This window comes from Centruroides vittatus, unplaced genomic scaffold, assembly GCF_030686945.1.
Source record: "Centruroides vittatus isolate TY-2023 unplaced genomic scaffold, ASM3068694v2 contig_877, whole genome shotgun sequence".
Lineage (NCBI taxonomy): Eukaryota > Metazoa > Arthropoda > Arachnida > Scorpiones > Buthidae > Centruroides > Centruroides vittatus.
In genome coordinates, this window is record NW_027122569.1 from 1,127,416 (window position 1) to 1,149,518 (window position 22,103).

The 22,103-nt window shown below is 31.0% G+C and overlaps 1 protein-coding gene across 1 annotated transcript in view; it reads left to right on the top strand.

Moving 5' to 3' along the window:
* The window catches only part of LOC136983149 (fibrous sheath CABYR-binding protein-like), a 126,971-nt gene that overhangs the window by 78,950 nt on the left and 25,918 nt on the right, over positions 1–22,103 (top strand). Inside the window, exons 8-12 of the mRNA XM_067279792.1 lie at positions 2,654–2,747; positions 7,858–8,054; positions 13,533–13,649; positions 16,114–16,202; positions 19,171–19,296. Coding sequence (XP_067135893.1) covers positions 2,654–2,747; positions 7,858–8,054; positions 13,533–13,649; positions 16,114–16,202; positions 19,171–19,296 — 623 coding nt within the window. The remainder of the gene's footprint in view (positions 1–2,653; positions 2,748–7,857; positions 8,055–13,532; positions 13,650–16,113; positions 16,203–19,170; positions 19,297–22,103) is intronic.

Below are 22,103 nucleotides of genomic sequence, written 5' to 3' on the forward strand. Positions count from 1 at the left end.
AAGGTTATTACATGGGAGTTATTCTCGGGGGTATTCGGGGGGGGGTTATTGTCCTAACACCATTCACAACAATATCATATGTATAGAATAATGAAATAATGTGTTTCCTAAAAATCTTCATTACAACAAAAAATTTTATTATACAAATAAAATATAGGGATGGGATTTCCCCACTCCTATACTTCATAGACATTTTGAAGAATGTTCCAACGTATGTCATGTCCCTGGAACATATAAACTGAAAATGGAACATATGAGTGCCTTCTCCTTGGGATGAATGAAATGCAAAAAGAATACTTCTTCAGGAAAGCACAGTTTAGAATTAGAAATTGCAACTGGAAAGAGCATATGCAACATGGAGAATTTTATAGGAACCTGATGGTGAGTAAAAGGTGATTGAGGGTGAACGTCGTCCTATTAAAAGCGGATAAGAACTGATCTACAGTTTTAATGAAAAGGGACTCCTACACACAGACATTACTACAGTACATTCAGGACACAGAATATGAAAACATCAGGGCTGATTACATAGATCGTTTATAAGAAAGGGTCCATAGATTTACACACATGCTACTAGCTAAACAACTGAAATTAGACAATAAGATAGTCAAATCACCAAATGTCCCTAGACTGTTTGCTTGTACAAAAATGCATAAGCAGGGGCAACAACTACAACCCATAGACAAGCCAGGTTTCCTACCCACAAGTTGGAGCAAGCAGTACACAGCTTACTTCCTGGGATACCAACTTAATATCATGAACTCAGCACAAGTGGTAGAGATATTATGCCAATGCACACTAACGAGTAACCCTTGGATTACCATCTTGGATTTCAAGTCTTTATATCCATCAATCAGATTAGAAACATGTTTCTGTAACCTAAGAGATTGGCTGATGCAAAAAGTTCCTATGCAAGAACACCATCAACAAATGTTGGAATTGTCTCCACTTGCTTTGTTACACCTCCCGTTTCCAATTGGATATCATTGTCTACCTATCAAAACGAGGGGTCACCATGGGTAGTCCATTGTCTGGTGACTTATGTGAAATGGTTATACAATGATTAGAAGACAGGTTTCTTCCTAAATTCCTGTCATAAATCACTATTTATGGGTGACACATTAATGACATTTGCACATTATTTGAACAACTGAGCTTAACATTAATGATTTCATCCATGCAATGAATGACAACTCTACATGGACTGATTCTGGAATTAGACCAAATTGGCGAGAACAGAGCACATTTTTTAGATATAGACTTTTTTTCCAATGACAGGTGTTTTGACACGAATATCTATTACAAACCAGACTTTATTCCATTACACATACTGGTCAACTCCAACAATCCATTTAACTACAAAGTAGCAGCCGTCACAACACTTACAAAGAGAGCCTATTTTCATTGCAGTACTATGAATGATCCTAAGAAAATGGGTTAAATCTTCAGACATTGCTACTATGTATGACTACTCCAAGGGCTTTACCTATAAATTAGCCCATAGACAGGAAACGAAAGAAACACAGACAGCACACTCAAAGATGCTACCATAGATAACCCAGCACTACAAGAAACTAAATCTTACTGTAATGTGGTGATCTACGATCATCGCGTGCATCATAAGCCACCACATCATATGCGGGCACAAGAGTAACATACAGACATAGTCCTCACATGTTTAAAATGCTCAGAAATGAAAAAGACCTGATTGACTACAACAGAGCACCAGGCATATATAAAATACCTCTCGGAGATAAAAGGTTCCAGAGAAACTTAATCTACATAGGTTCAACCATAAGGTCTCTTGAAAAATTGCTTAACCAAACACAGAGCAAATGTAGATAAAGGCAAGCAAACCACTGCCCTCTCAACATATGCAGGGGAGGATGAAATTAATCCTGATTTACAATGAGCTACATTAATTAAAACAACAACAAACACAGATCAACTCAAAGTACTGGAAGTGCTAGAGATTTTTAAAGCAGAAAGACAAGGAAAATGTATAAATTTTAAAGAAGAGAGGCCGATTTCACAAGTATGGCAGGCCCTGTTTGATACATCATTATGAAATTCGTTTTACAATTTCTATACTTGGACACATCCTATTGGTCAATTTTACAGGATTTTAAATTTGAATTTTCATATAAGCTCTTCTGTGCCTGACACATTTGAACACTAAAATGTTAAGCATTCCATCTATTTGAAATTTGTGACCTGAAGCAGGTCTTAAAAGAACACCAAAAATGTTCATTTTTCTGAACTTGCACCATTCTGCTAGGTGAATACCAAGGTAGAGAGTATCCACAGTATAATATAACCCATTTTCTGGAGTACTTTTACAGAATATATTACATTAAAAACAACATAGCAATAATTTTAAAATGTTTCCAACTGTTTGAGACTTAACAGAATAATATGTTTCTCAAACAGGTTATCTGAGTTAATATCAAGAACTCTTTATATTTTAACAAGCAATTTTTCTTTAAATTTACTTATTCTTGTAACTAGTCTTGTATAATGTAACAATGTGTTTTTATACTTTATGTCAGAATTAAAAATTAAATTATTATTGTTTTTTTAATTATATTAAATTGTGATAGTTATTAATTATAAATAAATTTACTTGTCTATTTAATTAACTTTTTTTTTATAGAAAATTGAGAAAGACGGAATATAAAGCAAAGTTTCGACCATTTTCTACATATGTCTATATTGATGGTGGATGGAAAAAACCTTCTAAAATTAAGGTAATTATGCTTTTTAACATCAGACAGATTTTTTTTAAAGAAAAAACTATGTTATAATGAAAGCATTAAGAGTAATTTCTGTCAATTAAAATACCAAAATTTGCATGATACTTGATTATAAGCATCGTGTGAAATTGTCTGATTAACTGTAGAACTTGGTTAATTAATTACACAGATAGTAACTCAAGCAAATTATGATTAATCAGGCCTTCTACAAATATCTCGAACACAATGTATTTTATAATTATTTCAACCTGTACTCAACTAGAGCTTTGACCATATGGCTTCCAATATATGTAATTTCTGTTTTTTTTTTTTTTTGTAACATATAAGCCATAGGTTATTATGTATGCATGCTTATAAATAAATAAATAATTAAAAATTAATTACACAGATATCTATATAATTAACTAACCAAGATCTATCCTGATAGTTAATCTGGCTCTATCATTTGATCATTATCATAATTTGGGCTTGCTTTTCATAATTAGGCTTGCATATAATACACTTTCTTAATATTACATGAATACAAAAAAAGGTTAATGTTACCTTAGGTAGCCAAAATGGTGGCTCGTCTCTAATTCCATCAAGGAAACAGTGGGATGCACGTTCTAACCTAACCTAACCTATTCTAATAAATTACCATAATTATTAGCAACCATATTATTAGAATAGGTTAGGTTAGGTTAGAACGTGCGTCCCACTGTTTCCTTGCTGGAATTAGAGATGAGCCGCCATCTTGGCTACCTAAGGTTAACATTAACCCAAAAGAATAATAATTTCTGTCAAAAACACATACAAAATTGATAAAAATGCTAACAGTTTTATTCTTCTCAACACTGTTTCAAGTAGGCAAATTTGTTTTTAACTTTTCTGCCCCGCAAGCGCTAAGAGCCTTTTTTTTTTAGCAAGCACATTATGGGTTTAGCCAGATCCACAATAGGTTATTATTTGGATAAACTGTCCCCAAAAAATTCTAGAGGTTTTTTGTCATCTGGATTCAATCCTAGGTCCTCAAAGCAGGTCCCCACATTGCTGTTAGCTTGCATAAACATAGTATAGGTAGGTAGATTATGAAAAAAACACAATAGCCCCAAGATCACTAACAACATATTATTGTGCAAGGAGCTGCCTTATCAATCTGGCAGCTCCTTGCATGTCATATGCAAAGTAATATGTATGATAATGCTCAATAAAAAGAAATAAATAAATGGCAGAACAAGAACAAATATTAAATTTATTCTTCTTTACCTCGTAGCTCATCAAGTAGCCTAGTATTTGAGTCTGATGTGTCCGTTTTCCGTTTCATCCAGTGGTCAACTGCTTTGTGATTTTTTTACATGTTTACTTTTAAACTTGTACGAGGGCAGCAGTGGAGGTTGGCGGTGAGGACTGGCAGAGAGTGAGGAGTAGAAGAGCATTAGTGTAGGAAGTGTCATCCCTTGCCACTCCATGTGGCTACATCCCTTAGATTACCTGTAACTTACTGAAGGCTTGGGGAATTCATAGCTCATGGGGAGATTGCAACTTCACACATAGGATGAGAAACAATTTTTTAGCTTTTTCTTTTTTTCTTTTTTTTTTTTTTTTGACATTAGTTGCATCTTACACCCTAAAAGATAGTACTTGAAAATATTCCAAATTCTAAACCATATATTTTGGGGCTATATTTGGTATTTTAAATACTGCCATCTGAGTATTGTGGAAAAACAGATTTTCCATTCAGTGTAACAGTAACATAACCTGTATATGGTAAGACCAAACTACTTAACGACTAATTTAAATTGTAACAGATTTATCATTCAGAAAATCTGACAAAATTTGATTGAGCACATACAAATTGATCTAGTTTTAAAAATATTTTAATGATGATAACAAAGTCTATTGGTAAGAAGCTTCCTTTTTTTTTAATTTTGCCAAAATCACAAGACACACAGTAGAATTTAAAACTTTCTGCAGTTTTCTTCTCTACAGCGTGTATGAACATCATTTGTTTCTTATGTTTCTTTCTCCATTAAAGCACAATTTGTGAAGTTATTGCATCTTTTCAAGTCAAAGAGTTTAAAATGTTTATATATCATCTGATCAGATATATAAAATAATGAAAAGAATGAAGATGATAAAAGTACTATGAATTATGATCTGCAATCTATGCTGTGCTTCTATTCCATATCTTCACTATCAACATATAAATGGTCAAAATTTTGAGTATTTGTAATCACTAACCAATCAACAACTGAGGATGACATTAATTTCATAGAAAATTACAGTATTTTGATGATTGTTTATATATTAATACTATGAATTAATTTTCAATTTATGGTAAAGTCAAGTCACATAAATAACTTTTGAATGAAGATATCTACAGCTATGGAGTGAGATATTAATATGATAAACTGACCATGCACTACCAGATGAGACTGATGACAATGCCAGTAGTCATAAAATTTGGATATTAGCATTCCTGTCTCAGAAATCATGAGAGATGCAGGAAAAAAGTAAATGAGAAAGTTGTACAGGAAAAAAACATTTCACTGAAACAGATGATGGAAATAAAAGGCTGAAAACTTTACATAAAATACCATTATTTTCATAAGAGCAGTACACTTTTCATACACAAAAACATGGGTGTGGCAATCATCGATCATCAGATGGTTTTTTGAAGAGTATAGTGTCAAGAAAAGATTATGAAAAACTACACTAATGAAGAGTATTGCAAGGTAGTACTGCTATTTGGCAAATATGGAAAAAATGCTAGGGAAGCTGCATGTCAGAATTATCTTACATTTGTCAGCTATGGACTATTCATCAGCTAAGAGATTGATAGTATTGATTGATATCTTAATTCAAAAGTTTTTTGTATGACTTTAATTGCACTTTGTGTAAAATCTGCTATTGTTCACTATTACCTCTTAAATAAAAACCCTTTTACATAATATAAAGTTCTTCCTTCCAGTTCTGCACTTCCTGGGTGACGCAATGTTATCCTCTATACCATCTCGGTTATGAAGCCTCTCCTTTTTGTACTTTTCGCACCCCATATTTATTAATGGTTCTGTTATTACTGTTTCCCCTGCGTGGGAACTTCCGTTAACCTTATATCCTCATTCTTTTTGTTCTGGCTCATCACTTATGGGGACCCACTTCCTTCTGCTTTCTTCCCCACTATCCACCCTTTCCCTCCCTCCTACTACTATTATACCTATCCCTACCCCCATATTTCTACTTCTCATTCCTTTCTTCTCTAAGGCTATGCCTAATGGTGCGGCCTTTATCTTTTTCACCTATAACCTATAGTATAAAGTTAGGATGGATATAATTTTAAAGTAAAGAACACTACTATTAAGATAACAATAACTATTTTTAAGAAAAAAAAACATTTTGAATGCAGAAAACTTGTAAAATAAAATAACAATAATCATTACTTTACAAAATTCAATAGCTCTATGTTGTAAGTATGGTAAAGTGTCGAAAATCCAGCTATCAAAAAAGGGATATTAATTCTTTCAATGTTAACTTTGTTGTTAATGTTCATTTTGCCATCATTTTTTGAAGTTCTAATATTCATTCAGAATTTGTAATTTTTACAATTTCAAAATTATGATTTGTGTATTTTTGTTTAAATACAGTGGTACCTTGGTACTCGAACATAATCCGTTCCAGAAAGAGGTTCGAGTACCAATATGTTTGGACTCCAAATCATTTTTTCCCATTACAAATAATGTAAAATGGATTAATCCCCACTCCCCAGTTGATTCGCTAGTATCTTTTTATTCTTTCTTTATTCTTTAAAATAGTCGATATTGTCGACTTAGCCATAGAATATTGGACAGCAAGATCCGAAACACGAACTCCATTTTCGTGTTTAGCAATGATTTCTTTTTTCAGTTTGATTGTTGTTCTCACTGTTTTCCTTTTCACTTTACCACTTTCACTTTTATTCTTCTTGGGACCCATGTTCAAGGGCTAATAAATCAAAAGAAAAAAATGCTAATCCAAAAAATATAGCATAGCGTAAGTTAATGTGCATGCGAAACAAAGACTGTCTCGTAAAGACCAACAACTGCCGTATTATCGGGCTAGCAAATGGCTATAGTAATATTAATAATTTAAGATAATTTGGTACTAGAGTTAGGAGTTAGGCGCCATCTCTTGCTAAATTTAATAGTTAGAATTTTAATTAAATAATTTAAATAAATTTAGGCCTAACTGGACTGTCTCGTAACTGACACCGCGGCGTCGGCGTCGACTTGGCGGGCTTTCCCGTTCGAGTACCAAAATTTTGTTTGGAAACGGGCATTTTTTTTTTTGAAATTTTTGGTCAAGTACCGATTTGTTTGGGCTTCGAAACGTTCGAGTACCGAGGTATGACGGTATAATGAATTCTGTAACTTAAAATCTTTGCAAGTATTCATACATTCCTCATGAAATACTGGCTTGAGCTTAGAACTCCTAAACTTGAATTACGGTAAAGTTGAATTTAAAGTACTTAAAATACTAATTTACATATGTATCAGGGGTGGCCAGACTCTTTAGAACTTGAGCCATATATTGAAAACAGAATTCGTTGAAGAGCCGCATATACATATATACATATTTTTCCACAGCAATTCATTTAAATATTTATAAAAAAACAACTCAAAATATATTGTAAATTCAATGTTCTATGCATTGCCACAACTCAAATTGGGCTTGAAGATCCAAGTTATTTCTGCATTTTGTTTTCATTTATCACCATTGCTGAGGGATGCATATTTGGTTAGATGCAACTTTGTATGCACACTGGTTTATTTAGAGATAGAAATACTTGTTACCTTTAATTAAATTTGCTGCAGACTGGCATTTAGGAAACATCACTCTGTATCATATGACATTATCCTTCTATTATGATATTTATAGTAAAAATAATGAATAAAAAAATATATTTACGGATGTTTTTAATTTTCGTTGTTATATTTTAATTATAAACATTAGCATCCTTTAACCCTAGTATAAAAATGTTGTGAAACTATAGAATCTCTTAATGAACTTATTTCCATCTTGTATATTTACTATCTTGATATACATAAAAACAAAAAGGTAAATTTAATTTAAATATATTTCATTTTAGAATGTTACGACAAAATTGGAAGTTAATCCTTGGTACACAGAAGTAGTGGAAAGATTAAAGAAAGCCGACGAATATAGATGGAGAGCACACGGAAGACCGCTGTACGGAGAACAGCAAGGCGTTCCGTGTTGTAGGCAATCGGACGTTTGGAATCAAGTCTGGGATAAAAATCTAGTAACGGCAGTTGCAACAACTAAGTGAGTAATAAATGAATTTTTTAAATTTGATCTTTATTAGGTTATTAACTTATTACAAGATAAGTTAGTTAAATATATTTTTTTTAAACTTAAGTCATATGACTCCTTTAGTAGCATATAACAAAAATATCACCTTAAACTGCTGTATTTTTAGATAAAAGTTTTCAGAATCCATAATTCCAAGACACTTGATTGAACAAAGTGAGAAAGATGATTTGGATCCTCAGATCTGATGCTGCTGAAACTGAAACTAACATTACAGTAGACCCCCTATAACACTGAACTTATCTACCGTGTTATAGGGGGGTGTACTATATAGATATAAGTGTGACTTCAATGGACAAAATTTAATTTTAATTTCATTTTTAGTGTGAAACTTTCTTTGTATTTATTTATAAAATTAGTTAAATGGTGTAACTAAATATAAATTTCCAGTTTAAATACAATATATTAATGTTTGGAAGTTTAAAATTCTTTTGAATTAAGTCAGAATATCATATGCTACCCAAATAACTGTTATTAACATTAGTTTGTTTAAATGTATCAGGTTTGAAGCTAGTATTAAGGAATTGGAAAAATATTTAACTAAAATAAAGCCTTTCCCGATTCCTGTAACAATGTAAAGTGATATTTTTGATGTATGAAATACATTGACAACAGTAAAAATTAAGGAAAAAATTTAAAGTATGCATTATTTGAAGACAAATGCAGAATCAAACTTTAGAAGTTCTCTAAAGCAGTATGTAAAATTGTTATATTTAAAGTCAACTCTGTTTATATGTTTCTGTGGCATGAGAAGGATGTACTAAGAAGAATTTAAATTATTTTTACCTTTGTCATTAAATTATGGATATCTCGTCTATGTTTATGTACTTTCAATATCGTTTGCTTCAGTTAATTTTAACTCAAATACTTTTATATTTTACCAAATTCATTTGTATTATTTAATTTTATTTATTTTAATTTACAGTCCATATCTGATTTAACCCTCTCCCTCTCCCCACAGGGGAAATTTTGAAAAATCCCTTCTTATTGTGCATTCTCATGATGTTACCCTGTGTACCAGATTTCAACTTTCAACTCCTAACCATTTGGGCCCTGTACTTATTATTATTATTATCAACCCATCTTGATTATATTATAAGATTCCAGTATGCATCAAACAGCACATTGGTGATCAATGACGTCACATTTGTCAAGCTATGGATATGATGAGTTCTGATGAAGCAATATGGCCACCTCGATAGTTATATTATTAACATCATTTTTACTATTTGTCTATATTAAACCAATGTCATTTTGAGAATAAGTCTGCAAATGCCAATATAGTGCCATTTGCTTCCACATCTTGTTAGGTTGCTTGACATCCAGTAGAAGCTTATTAAACTGATCACCAGTGCATTGTTATTGTAAATGAGACTGATACATACTGGGAAATACCATATGTAGAAAAGTTGAAATAAAATGTGGAAGTAGTCTGCATTATTTTGACTAACCATGTATTTATAAAATATTTAAACTTTCTTAATAAGCTACTTTAAGAGATTTATAATTCATATAAACTCTGTTAATTTTTCATCCGATGGTTATTTTTAAGTTTAATTATTTACATACAAATTCGCCCAAGTAGGGATCACCATCCATTAGTTTGTGTTCCAGACGATACATTTCGGCGACCGACCTTTCTTTTTAGGCTACGAGCCGCCGAAAAAAGCTAAAAAGTCCTTTTTAAAACACAAAAAGTTTCCAATTAAAAATAAAATATTTTCTAAAATCGGAACTGGTGATGTACGACTGTCCTTGTTTCTCCATCTTGCCTTTTCGGGGTGCAAAATAAGTATTTGTGCAACAATTATAAAAGTAGTAAACTATAATGTACAAGTTTGTCTAAGTACACGTTACGACGTTCGCTTAACAATGCATTTCTCGGAATATATTTCAGTCATTAAGCGGTGCACACGCACGTGGATATCGAATAGAATAAGTACTCAACTATTTAGCAAAATATATTTTTATACAATTTGAAAATATTTTTATAAACATTTTGAGAAAAATAATCCATTAATAAATGGATTGATTGTCCGAATTTGAAGTTTTGATTTATGAAATCAAGTAAGGTTGGTTGTTTTAATTGGGTACTTACTCAAGAATTATAACAAATAATGGATAAAATATAAAAATTAAAACCAAGAGAAATCACAATATCTAATACATTTTTAATAAAAAATTTGTATTATAATAAATAGGAATTTCAATAAGATTTACCATTCAATTTATTGAAACTACAATGAGACTAGATGTTTAAGTAACTTGAAAACAAAATGTCAGATCAAAACATGGACTTCTAACAGAAAATAACTGTTTTTCTTGACAGGTATTCTTCAATACAAAACACTTTGCCAAATATACTTTAATTGCACTTAGAAAATTTAATAAAAATTACAGTAAAAAGTAATGTATATGTAAATAGTAGGCCCATATAAAGAGATACAAGAAAGCCCCAAAATCAATTAACTATGACGTTTTGTAAGATTATTTAAGACTGATTAAACGAGATGCGACTTTTCAATCATCTGGCATAGAAACCGTCAAAATTTAAAGTTTTTATTTATTTTACTCGTACATTTCTATGACTCGGAGAAGGGCGAACCACTAATCTGGATGTTGAGTGTCGAGTTACGCGAGCAACGTCACCTGGCACCAATTCATTCGCCGAACGAGTTCGTGACAAGCGACACTCCCCACATGTCTGCGCTGTCTCTCACACAACTGGAGACTAGGCACCCCGGTCCCGATCCATCTTGCATCTTAAGTTGAAAAACAGAATTAAGTAATAACAGCAGATCATGAGATTTAATAATGAAATAAAAAATTTTATGTAATTCAAATTCAAATTCCAAAATAATCCATCTTACAAAGTTCACATAAGAAGCCAAGATGCATTTTATATTGTTTTGTCAGTTAAAGTGGTCGAAAAAGTTAAGTATTAAAATCAATAACACTTTACAAAAGACTAAATAAAATGCCAAAATAATCACTAGAACATTTACAGTTACAAATTCTAGAATTCCAGAACTTAAACAATTGTAAGTGAGAAACAGATAGACACAAAAACATTCATTCATTCATAAAGATATGTTCACTATAATATTTACAGAATATTAACAGTGTTTGCTATTACCATAGAACCCCATTATGTTGACTTTTAACGAATAAAAACATCCAGACTTCAAATTAAAGAGTATCGAGTTAACACATTGATTAACTTGAGAAAATGGTTTTTCTTAAATTTTTCTGCAACTGAAATCTCCCGTTATTAAGTTATTTCTAAAGAATCTGTTCACAGATTGATTACAAAATTGTACGTAGTTTATGCTGCTTTTGAGTATTGTGTAGGGAACCTCCTTGTAAGAACACCCTTAACATACTATATCAGTAAAAGGATGTTGATACAAGGTTGTAATGGCATGGTGTTATGTTTAGCAAGGAGCCATAGTGTTTGTCTATCCTAATCATCTGTATTTGTACAAAATATAAGAGAAAATGATCATGGACCTACAAAAGGTGGAAGATACACAGGGAAAATAGGTTCAAGTATAATAATAAAGTAAGCACACTGTCAAATGGCATTAAAATCCTTTTATTGTAACACTGACTGACAGTGTTTACCCCATTTATTATCATATGCAACATTTAGCATAGACTTCAACATAACTCAAACCTAGACAAATAGTATAAGTACCAGTAATTTTGACTCAGATTGTATTATGTAAACACTTGAAGGCATCTAAAGAACCCATATTGAGTTCCCTGGATACCTTCAAGTTAATGTAGTTTGACTTAGCAAAATTTTACTGTATCAAAATTATCATTATTATTATTTTTAAGTTTAAATAATTAAACTTAAAAATAACCATCGGACGAAAAAATAACAAATTATAAATGTGAAATATCGTCGCCAGGGGGACCTTTTTAATCTGCATTTTCCTGCGCTCTCCTCTCTGTGGATAAAAGGACGAAACACCCCGAAAAGGCAAGATGGAGAAACAAGGACAGTCGTACATCATCAGTTCCGATTTTAGAAAATATTTTATTTTTAATTGGAAACTTTTTTATGTTTTAAAAAGGACTTTTTAGCTTTTTTCAACGGTTCGTAGCCTAAGAAGAAAGGTCGATCGCCGAAATGTATCGTCTGGAACACAAACTAATGGATGGTGATCCCTACTTGGGCGAATTTGTCTGTAAATAATTAATCATATAAACTCTATCAACAAATACTGTTTCCTAGAATTTACAATATATTTCGCATATGATGTCATTTGGCAGTTTATTAATTCAGTTATTTATTCAGTAGTTTTAAATTTTAAATTGTGAATATGATAATTTTCTCTACAGATATTTGTTGTTTAATTACAATGCATTATTAATATAAATACTTTAAAATAATTATTTAAAGACCTAAATATGTTTAGATTTTTTAATAATACAGTAGACCCCCCTATAACACTGTAGATATGTCCCATGTTATATGAATCTGTGTTGTACGAGTCACTTAAATACATGAGCCAATCACAGCCCGGCACATGTGGAGTTTAGAGGCTACGGCTGTTTGAAAGGTTTTCTTCCATAAAATTAATCGATTCTAGACTAATTTGACTTAACGTTTCCAAATCACATATAATTTTTTGTGAATAATCCATATAAACTATGCTATAAACAAAAAATTGTAGGATTACTTAGCGAGTGTGCACCATTCGACAACGCCATTGCTTAAGCTTGTTTTCGTCGCAGAGCGGCTCATCGAATGGCGGGTGCGTGTTTCCCGATAAGTTATTTTTCTGCGAAAAAGTTGCTGAACTTTGGAGACATCATTAATAAAAATATAATTTTTATGGCCGTTGAATAATAAATGGTTTTTAGTAGGTCCGCTGCTCGTTTAAACTGAACGGTTTGTGCAATGTCCACTATTGGTCCAGATTCCACCAATCCTGTCGCGACACGAGTCGGCGATGACGTTTTATTGTGTTTTATGAGTCTCTTTTAGTGTGTTATATGAATCGCAATTTTTTCACTGTGTTATACGAATCCGTGTCATAAGGGTTCTACTGTATATACTTATGATAACCAGACAACTTAAGAAAAGGAGGGAAAGACTGTGTTAAGTTAGAATTGTTAACCAATATCTTTTTATGGTTAGATGGATGAGTAGTTAAGGCATCTGCCTACTGCTCTGGGGATCCAGGAACAAATCTTGTCAGGTCAAAAAACCTCAGGAATTTTTGCTGTTGATTGAGGAATGAGTGGTTCATCCTGAATATGTTATATGAACCCATGTTATAGGGGAGTCTACTGTATAAGAGAAAAACTGTCAGATTTATTTTTACTTAAAAATTATATATTTTAAAATTTAATATATAAAGAATATTTTTAATCATTTAATTGAATTTGTTAGTTTATAGGAAAATTTTATATTTGTAGAAAACAGCCAGCGAAAGACGACAAAACACGTGATAGACCGCATACAGCTCCCACTGCCAAAGTTCCTTTACCGAAGTCTCTCTATCGTAAACCAAGAAATGGTCAGGTTAAACATGAGTAAGTTAATAAAATTTGTATTTGTATATAAAATTCAAAATAACTTTTTTGAATAATTTTTGTTAACATACTGAACTGATTTTAAGTGTATTTAAGAATGTTATAAACAATTCATGGTTTATTGTAAGATAATATTGAGAATTAAAACTATTTCTTTATTTAATAATAATAGATTGTTGTCTTAATAGATAGAAAAACGTTCTTAAGAACCATAAAATGATGTATTTCCTTAATTGTAAGATACATCACAAACTTGAAATCAGATTTTAAGACATTTTTATGGAGAGAGAAATTTTTAAATGTCCAGTTTTTCAAGTCTTGTTAAGTGACAAAAGAAAAAGCAATACAAATGCACATGCGATAGACAATGCTTGCCGGCTGTAAACAAAAACATATCATATAAACTTTTATATCCCCAAAAAACTTTTATCACAACGGTATTTTAAACATTAAAAGAGAAATTACTATTAAATGTTCTTTTCTAGCAAAGCCCATTTGAACTTGTGATCATTGAGCAGGATAGCCAAAAACATTACTATTAGTGCATAAAGCTCGCATCATTCTCGTGCAAGTCTTCTGATTGTTGTTTTGGACTGCAAATGTAAGATACCATTGATTCTAAGATGTGTCTCTATTTCAGATAAGCAAAACTAGATAAGAAAGTTAAGAATTGAGGAAATATGGTAGTGAATATGTTTATATTTCACAACTCTTAGTATTTTCAGTTGATCAAAAATAGTAAAAAGACAACACTTTTTAATATTAAACTGAATCTTGAAAATTTCCTCAAACTTTTTTGTGATTGTAAAATTTGTGTTATCAAACCATTTCTCAAGAATCTGTTCATAGAATGATTACAAAATCGTATAGTTTATAGCACTTTCGAGGGCATTGTGAAGGACACCCCACTTGTCCCTATCAGAATACCAATAATAGCATACTGTATCAATAAAAGGATGTTGATACGAGGTTGTAATGGCATGGTTGTTGTGTTGTATTCGGCATGGAGATGTAGTGTTTATCTTAATTGTCTGTATTCGCACTGAATGTAAGAGAAAATAAAGATTACAAAGCTATAAAAAGATAAAGAGATATGGAACATAAAGTTCAAATTAAAATTACCATAAATTTCAACTTAAGAAGACCATATTATATGGAAAACCATATATATTCTGCTCGGGATCTGTTGACTGCTTCAATTAGAAACTGTTATGTTACGATGTGCTTTTTGACTGCTTCAAGTTAATGCAGTTCGACCAGGTGAGGTTTTACTATATCTTTATTTATTCTTTTACATGGCACTGAATAAGAAGGAATAAATTCAAGTTATTTTAATGACTTGGACTCTCAATCAGAGTGAAGTCACCAAAGAGTATAACAGGCTGTATTCAGGCTTCACATCAATTGCATACAGTAGTCTGGATGTAGCCTGTTAAAATCTTCAGCAACTTCTTGCTACTGAGTCTCCATCATTAAAATAACTTGAATTTATTCCTCCTTATCCAATGCCATCTGTAAAAGAATAAACAAATATCAACATTCCTATGGTTTCAGACTTACAGAACACCCTGTACGTTGAGCACAGATTTTTTAATTATTGATTTATTTTTCTATATCATTTAACAATATTTTTAAATACACTACTTCATGATTGAATACTAAGCTAAAATTGAATGGCTAGATTATGTAACTAGAGAGACATACTTACCTTATGTACTTTTCCAGCAACTTAAACTTTAATATAACTAATGTTTTCAGCTTGATTAATAAGCCTTCATCAGGTTTATGAACAGACTCTGTTTGGAATGATATTTAAAAGTATGTTATTTTAGATCGATATTATGTTATGTTTTAAAAATTAACAGGATTATTGATTAAGTTACAAATAAAGTATAAATTTAAATAATAATAACATACTAAAATAATGTACAATTAAGAATAAATGTAAATAAAATGAAATCATTTGAAGTACTACAATGACGTTAAGTTTTGCAATGGGTTATGATTTTTGCCGCCCCTCCTTTTTAAGGGGGTTATCAAATAATGATCTTATGCCTAGGAGAGCGATGCACACTCTCTGCCGTTAATATAATGTTCTCTTAGTGTGTATTTAAATATTTCTAATACTTCCGCCATTCTTAGTTTGCATTCGTCGTATATTTCTTTTATAAGTTGGGCGCTGCCAAAATCTTCTGACACCTTGGGTTCGCTTGCATACCGGGCAAGGGTAGTTACAGAATTATTTCTGTTGATATTGTATTTATGTTCATTGATCTTGCATGATAATTAACATGCAGGATCAAAATGTGCAAATGTTGAAACTATGGAATAAATAACCTTACTTCTGAAGTTCTGTAATAATTATATCAATGTAAGACTAATTTGCTTTATTGTTTGTTTGTTTGTTTTATTTATCATATTCTTGTTATATATTCAAGTAATTCTAAACATTGTTTTTGCATAGAAAACCTTTAAAATCAAAACTTGAAAGAAAAAAGAAGAGAGAACCAGAACCAACAGATACTGAAGAGCAAACTGGAGACAAAGCTGATGGTATATAAAAGAAAATGCTAAATCTAATTTATAGTAGAAGTTGATTATAACAATTTTTAAGAGAATAAATGAATAATTAAATTCTTTTCTACCTGCACTTAAATCAAATAACATAAAACAACAAAAACCCTTTAAGGTGCAGTTTAAATAAAAAGACTGCATCTTTATGTTATAATAATTAAATTAATTGAAATTTTAAAAAAGTTTTTAATACTTATTCAATAATAGTTAAGTTATATACATAAACAATTACCAAACCCAAAATTAATATTCAAATACCTAATTTCCAGATATTTTTAGACAATACTTAGGTACTAAGCAACTTGGCTCAAAGGTTGTTAGGTTGACATTTTGTATTAAATTTACTGTAAAATGCAGCCAACTGTCTGTCTTTAGGCCAAATTTCTTAATTTATTTAATTAGTTAATAGCCTAAGGATAGTCCAAAAACTTTACTGATCAGATATTTGTATATTAAATTATAAATTAATTTATCAACAGCAGAGTTGAAGAATGTTAACAAGACAAAGCTGATAAATTTCAAATCTTCATAAATGTTTTTAAAATACATTATGTTTAACATTAATTTTTATAAAGTTTGACTTAAAATTAAATATTAAATGTACAAAGTATTATTATATCAGGGATGGCATGTGACAACAAGAGTCCTATATTGCCTATCAGAAAAATACATGAGAGCCACATCCTTCGTTTATATTTTATATTATATATGGTTAAAGTTTTACTTTATAATACTGTTCTATAATAACTATATCAACACACCTGAATTTTTTGCCGAGCATAAATTATTTTATTTCTCTAACATTTTCAACCTACTTATTATAGGCCATCTTCAGGTTTACGACTAAACCTTTCCAAAATGGAACGCATTGTTTTTTGAATACATTTCATTTTAAATTTAAAAGATTTACAATAATTGTGTATATTAAATAAATGAAAACATAAATAAATACAATAAATAAATATCAATAAAAATAACATAAATAAATAACACGTAGTAAACAAGGCTAAGTATAATTATTACAAGCTTTAGGGGTTTTTAAGTTCCATGCTTTTTCTATCATATACTTCCGCATTGTTGGAAGCACCTTGGCATTTAGCATCCTTGGCATTTAGGCAACAGTTTTTCGTTTTACTTTTATATACTCATCAGAAGAGCTTTTTTATATTGTACCAATGTTCAGGACCGTCTCAAGGAGAGCGATAGAATTAAAAGAACTGCAACAAATTTAGGCTACAAAACCACCACAATTGAAGGCCTGGTCAAGTGTTACAGAGAACATAAAGGCAAAAAAGACACTAAAGTACATGCAATTAACAAATTCACATACAATAAGCATATAGGAGGAGTGATGAATGAATTGGCTACTTATAAAAACTCAAGAATGGTCTATAAAAGAGCACCTAATATCTATAGCTTACTAAGGAACAATAAAGACAGTGTAAAAATGGAAGAGAAAGCTGGAGTTTATAAGATACCATTTGAAAATCAACAGCTGGGAGTAGCAAAGGATTATGTGAGTGTAACCAGAAGAAACCTGCGGTACGTCTGCAAGAACAGAAATACAACATTGATAAAGGGCTCAACAACACACTATTAGTGATTATGGCACAGATCGAAGGAGCAATTGTAAAATGGGATGAGGCAAAAGTCATTAAAATGGTCCACTCTCCATCCATTGTGTTAGAGATGGAAATATATAAAAGTAAAATGAAAAACCGTTGCCTAAATGCCAAGGATGCTAATACACTTCTAACAGCGTGGAAGTATATGATAGAAAAAAGCATGGAACTTAAAAACCCCTAAAGCTTGTAATAATTATACTTAGCCTTGTTTACTACATGTTATTTATTTATGTTATTTTTATTGATATTTATTTGTTTTCATTTATTTAATGTACACAGTTATTGTAAATCTTTTAAATTTAAAATGAAATGCATTCAAAAAACAATGCGTTCCATTTTGGAAAGGTTTAATCGTAAGCCTGAAGATGGCCTATAATAAGTAGGTTGAAAACATTAGAGAAATAAAATAATTAATGCTTGGCAAAAAATTCAGGTGTATTGATATAATTAGTTGTAGTTGCTGAGAAGGAGGTGGACTGTTCTATAGTAAATATCACTATTACTTTACTTATGAAGTACTTTATGACCAACTAGGTGAACAATCATTTAAATCTTTCAACTTTTCCCATAGCTCCCAAGTTGCAAGTTACACTTACAATCTGTATGTATATCACACTACATTATAGTCAAAACACTTACAAAATTTTATGTGTAAGCAGTATGCACCATTATAAAAAGAAATTGTGTAAGTATATGTATGGAAACCTCAATAATGGTGTAGAAGAGCCACATGTGGCTCATGAACTGCAGTTTGGCCACTGGAATTATATAATAGATCTGAAAAATCGGGAAAGTACAACAGTATATAGAAAATATATTTAATTAAAGAACATTTAAGAAAAGAGATTGCATTCTTGTAACATGAGAAGACACAAAAAAAGGCTGAAAATTAATTCTACTTTCAAATTATGCATATTTTTAATTATTAATTCTTCTTATCTTTTCTCATTATTAGATTAACTGAAAAATTGATTTGTTAAATTAAACATGAAAATTATTTTAGAATGAAAAACAAATGCTACTCTTGAGTAACACTCACCAATGTTTGGAAATTCGTTTACACTCTGATCTTTTATAAAAGGGATCGACTTGTCATATTTTCTAGGATATCAAGAAAACAAATAGCTCAAATAATTATAAAATTATTGGTTTGTTATAAATAAGTTCTGCTTCTAATATTTTATTAATTTTTTTACTTCAAAAATTATAATAATATATAAAGTTCAACTTTGTAAAAGATAAAAATCAAAACATTGAATTGCATAATGTTTACTTTAATAGAAAGAATTATATTAAATATTTATGACCATATATATTTAAAGTACCTTCGGCTAGAAGAACTGCATCTGCTCCGGCTCGTACGAGTAGCGCCGCTTCTCAATTACCTAGTACTTGGAGTGGACAAAAATTATCCTCACAAGGAAAAGCAGCTACTCCTAGTAAGAGAGGTATGTTTAACACATTATTTTATTCTAATCGTGTATTTGAAATTATTACCTATCTGTAATATAAATATATTTCTGTGCATCCCTATTAAACAAATATGATAATTTTTGTCATAAATTCTCTCTTTTGCTTAGAGTTTTTTGTAATATTTCCATAAAATATGTTATAATCAATCAATCTTTATTTGTAGTAAGGAAAAACCTTGTTACAGGGGGTTATTATTATACATAGCTTTAAGTTTACAATTATAGTTTATACATTATTCTGTTAGCCAAATCTGTAAATACTACAGTAAAATTATACAAATTTTTTGATAACAAATATGAGCATATAAATAAATTATCAACAAATATGAACATATTAGTGGATAAGATGTTCGATTCTGTAGATATATTTAGAGATTCCAAGTACCGAGGGTGATAAATCGACTTCATTATTAAATTTTGATCTTTTATAATAGACTGTGATAAGGCTGATTCCATCATTAGTGTATAGCCGTGTTTCCAATTATTCTCTGAATTATCAAATATTCTGCTTGAGACACCAAATGATTGACTTTATTAAACCAACTTTATTAAATTTGTATTGCCACGTGTTTGTTTTCGAATCGTTGGTATTTATTAATCTGTGATCAGTCTGTTCAGAAAAAAAGGGAATAGTTGATATCTGTTCGTTTCTGCTCTTATGGTGTATCCCGGGACTCTTCTTTTGATTTTAATAAGTAGGTGATGCGAAACTTTTCCAGATCATAAAATAAATCTATTGTCTTTATCGGACTAGCATAGAAAAATGAAGGTGTAATTGGTACGTTAAATATTTTCATCTGAAGTTTTAGGTCCGTAATTTTTAAAACCGAACATAAATAAATGACATTGTTGATAAGTAGATTAATTTTTGTAATAAGGGCTTTTAAATGTAACTGAAAATTTCCATTCCAAATTTCCTTGATTTGCTATTTTAATATTATTTCTAAAAATAATTATTTTTGATTTGGATACATTAATCGATAAATTTAGTGGGTTCAGACAATTATTTACCTTGTCGATCTTACATTGTAATGTTGCACGAGTTGGAACAATTAGTACTAGGTCGTCTGCACCATAAGTTTCTCCATTGAGATAAATTCCTTCCATCTCACTTAAAAATAGATTATCTATTTCATTAATATAAAAGTTAAAGAGATATGGTGATAGTGGCTCACCCTGTAGTATACCATGGTTCATAGTTATTTCCTGATAAGTTTGATCGCCATTAATAATAATAATTTTGTAGTAGGAGAACAATTGCATAATAGAATTGGAAAATTTATTTCCAGCACCAAACAGTTTTAGTTTATTAACTAAAGTAGGAACATGTATGGAATCAAAAGCTTTTGAAATGCCAATAAAGGCTGAATATATTTTCCTGCATTTTTTTTGTAAGTAAATCTGAATTATTGAAGTTAAAAAGAATATGGCAGATTCGGTTTCCTTGGATTTAATAAAGGCAAATTGGAATTTCGAAGTCGGGTTTCGTTCCTTTATCCAACGTTGAAAACGTGCTGCTAGAATTGATGTAAAACATTTTCTTATGATCGGTAGAAGAGCTATTGGGCAATAATTCTCGGGTTCATTCCAGTTTCCTTTTTTGTAAATCATAAGTATTTTAGCTGAGTTCCAAGATTCTGGAAAATTTAGCGAATTATAAAAATAATTAAATGAATCAAGTAATATTTGTTTAGCTGATAGTGGCAGTAATTTTATAAATTTAGCAGTAATTAAGTCAATACCTGGAGCCAATTTTAATTTCAGTTTACGAATTGATTCTTCTAATTCTTCATAAGTAAACGGTGTATCTAATATTTCCTTATGCAGATTTGTTGATTTCGTGGATGTTATTTTTTTCAATATTGGGAAATCTCTTGAAATAGAGAGACCAAGTTGACAAATCAATATAAGGTTATCGTTCAAAATCTTTTTTCTGTAGTTTTTGTATTGTTGTCCAGAAAAAAATCGTTATTTTTATTTATAATCAGCCGCTGTTGTAATTTTTAAAAATATTTTATCTTTTTGGATTTTAGTAAATTAAAGTATATAGATTTTAGTTTTTTGTGGTGAAAAAATATAAATCGAACTCACTTGTGCCTATTGACCGGTGTGAAATAAATAACTTCAATTCAACGAACGTTTTCTGGACGCCTTCCGTGTCCTTCTTCAGGTTAACTGCTGGATTCTATTATTTTTAAAAAACTGCGTTCCGATCTTTTAAGAACAAATTCAAATGAAGATAGTTCGAAAGCGCGATGACCATCGCGCATGCGCTATATCTGTCGTGCTCCTTGTCGTACTGTATCATATTCTTTTTAATCTTTTTATTCTTTTTTATCTTTGGGTCACATGATTTCATGTGTTATCGGACCCAAATAAATCTTTATGCATCCTCTTGTAATAAAGTTTGCCAAGCAAGCGAAAGAGTTATCTCGTCGCGTGAATTAATGCATGTTGTTTTAGTTTGCGCTTTATGTATCTCTATCGCTTCCAGCCATTTGAGATGTTCCATCCGAGTCGTTTTAGTTATTAGCGTGGCCCCCGCGAAGTCCACATTAATGCCCGGTTCAGAAGCGTACACTGCAAGCGACGTGGTAGCTCTGTTGTATCTTATATCCGCCTCATGTTCTTTAACCCTGACTTCCATAGAGCGTTTCGTTGATCCTATGTAGATCAGATCCCTATTAAATCTCTCGTCCTTTATCGGGATTCGGTATACGCCTGCCATTCTATTCGGGTCCGATGGGTCCTTTCCGTTACGTAACAAAGTGTAAATGGTTGGG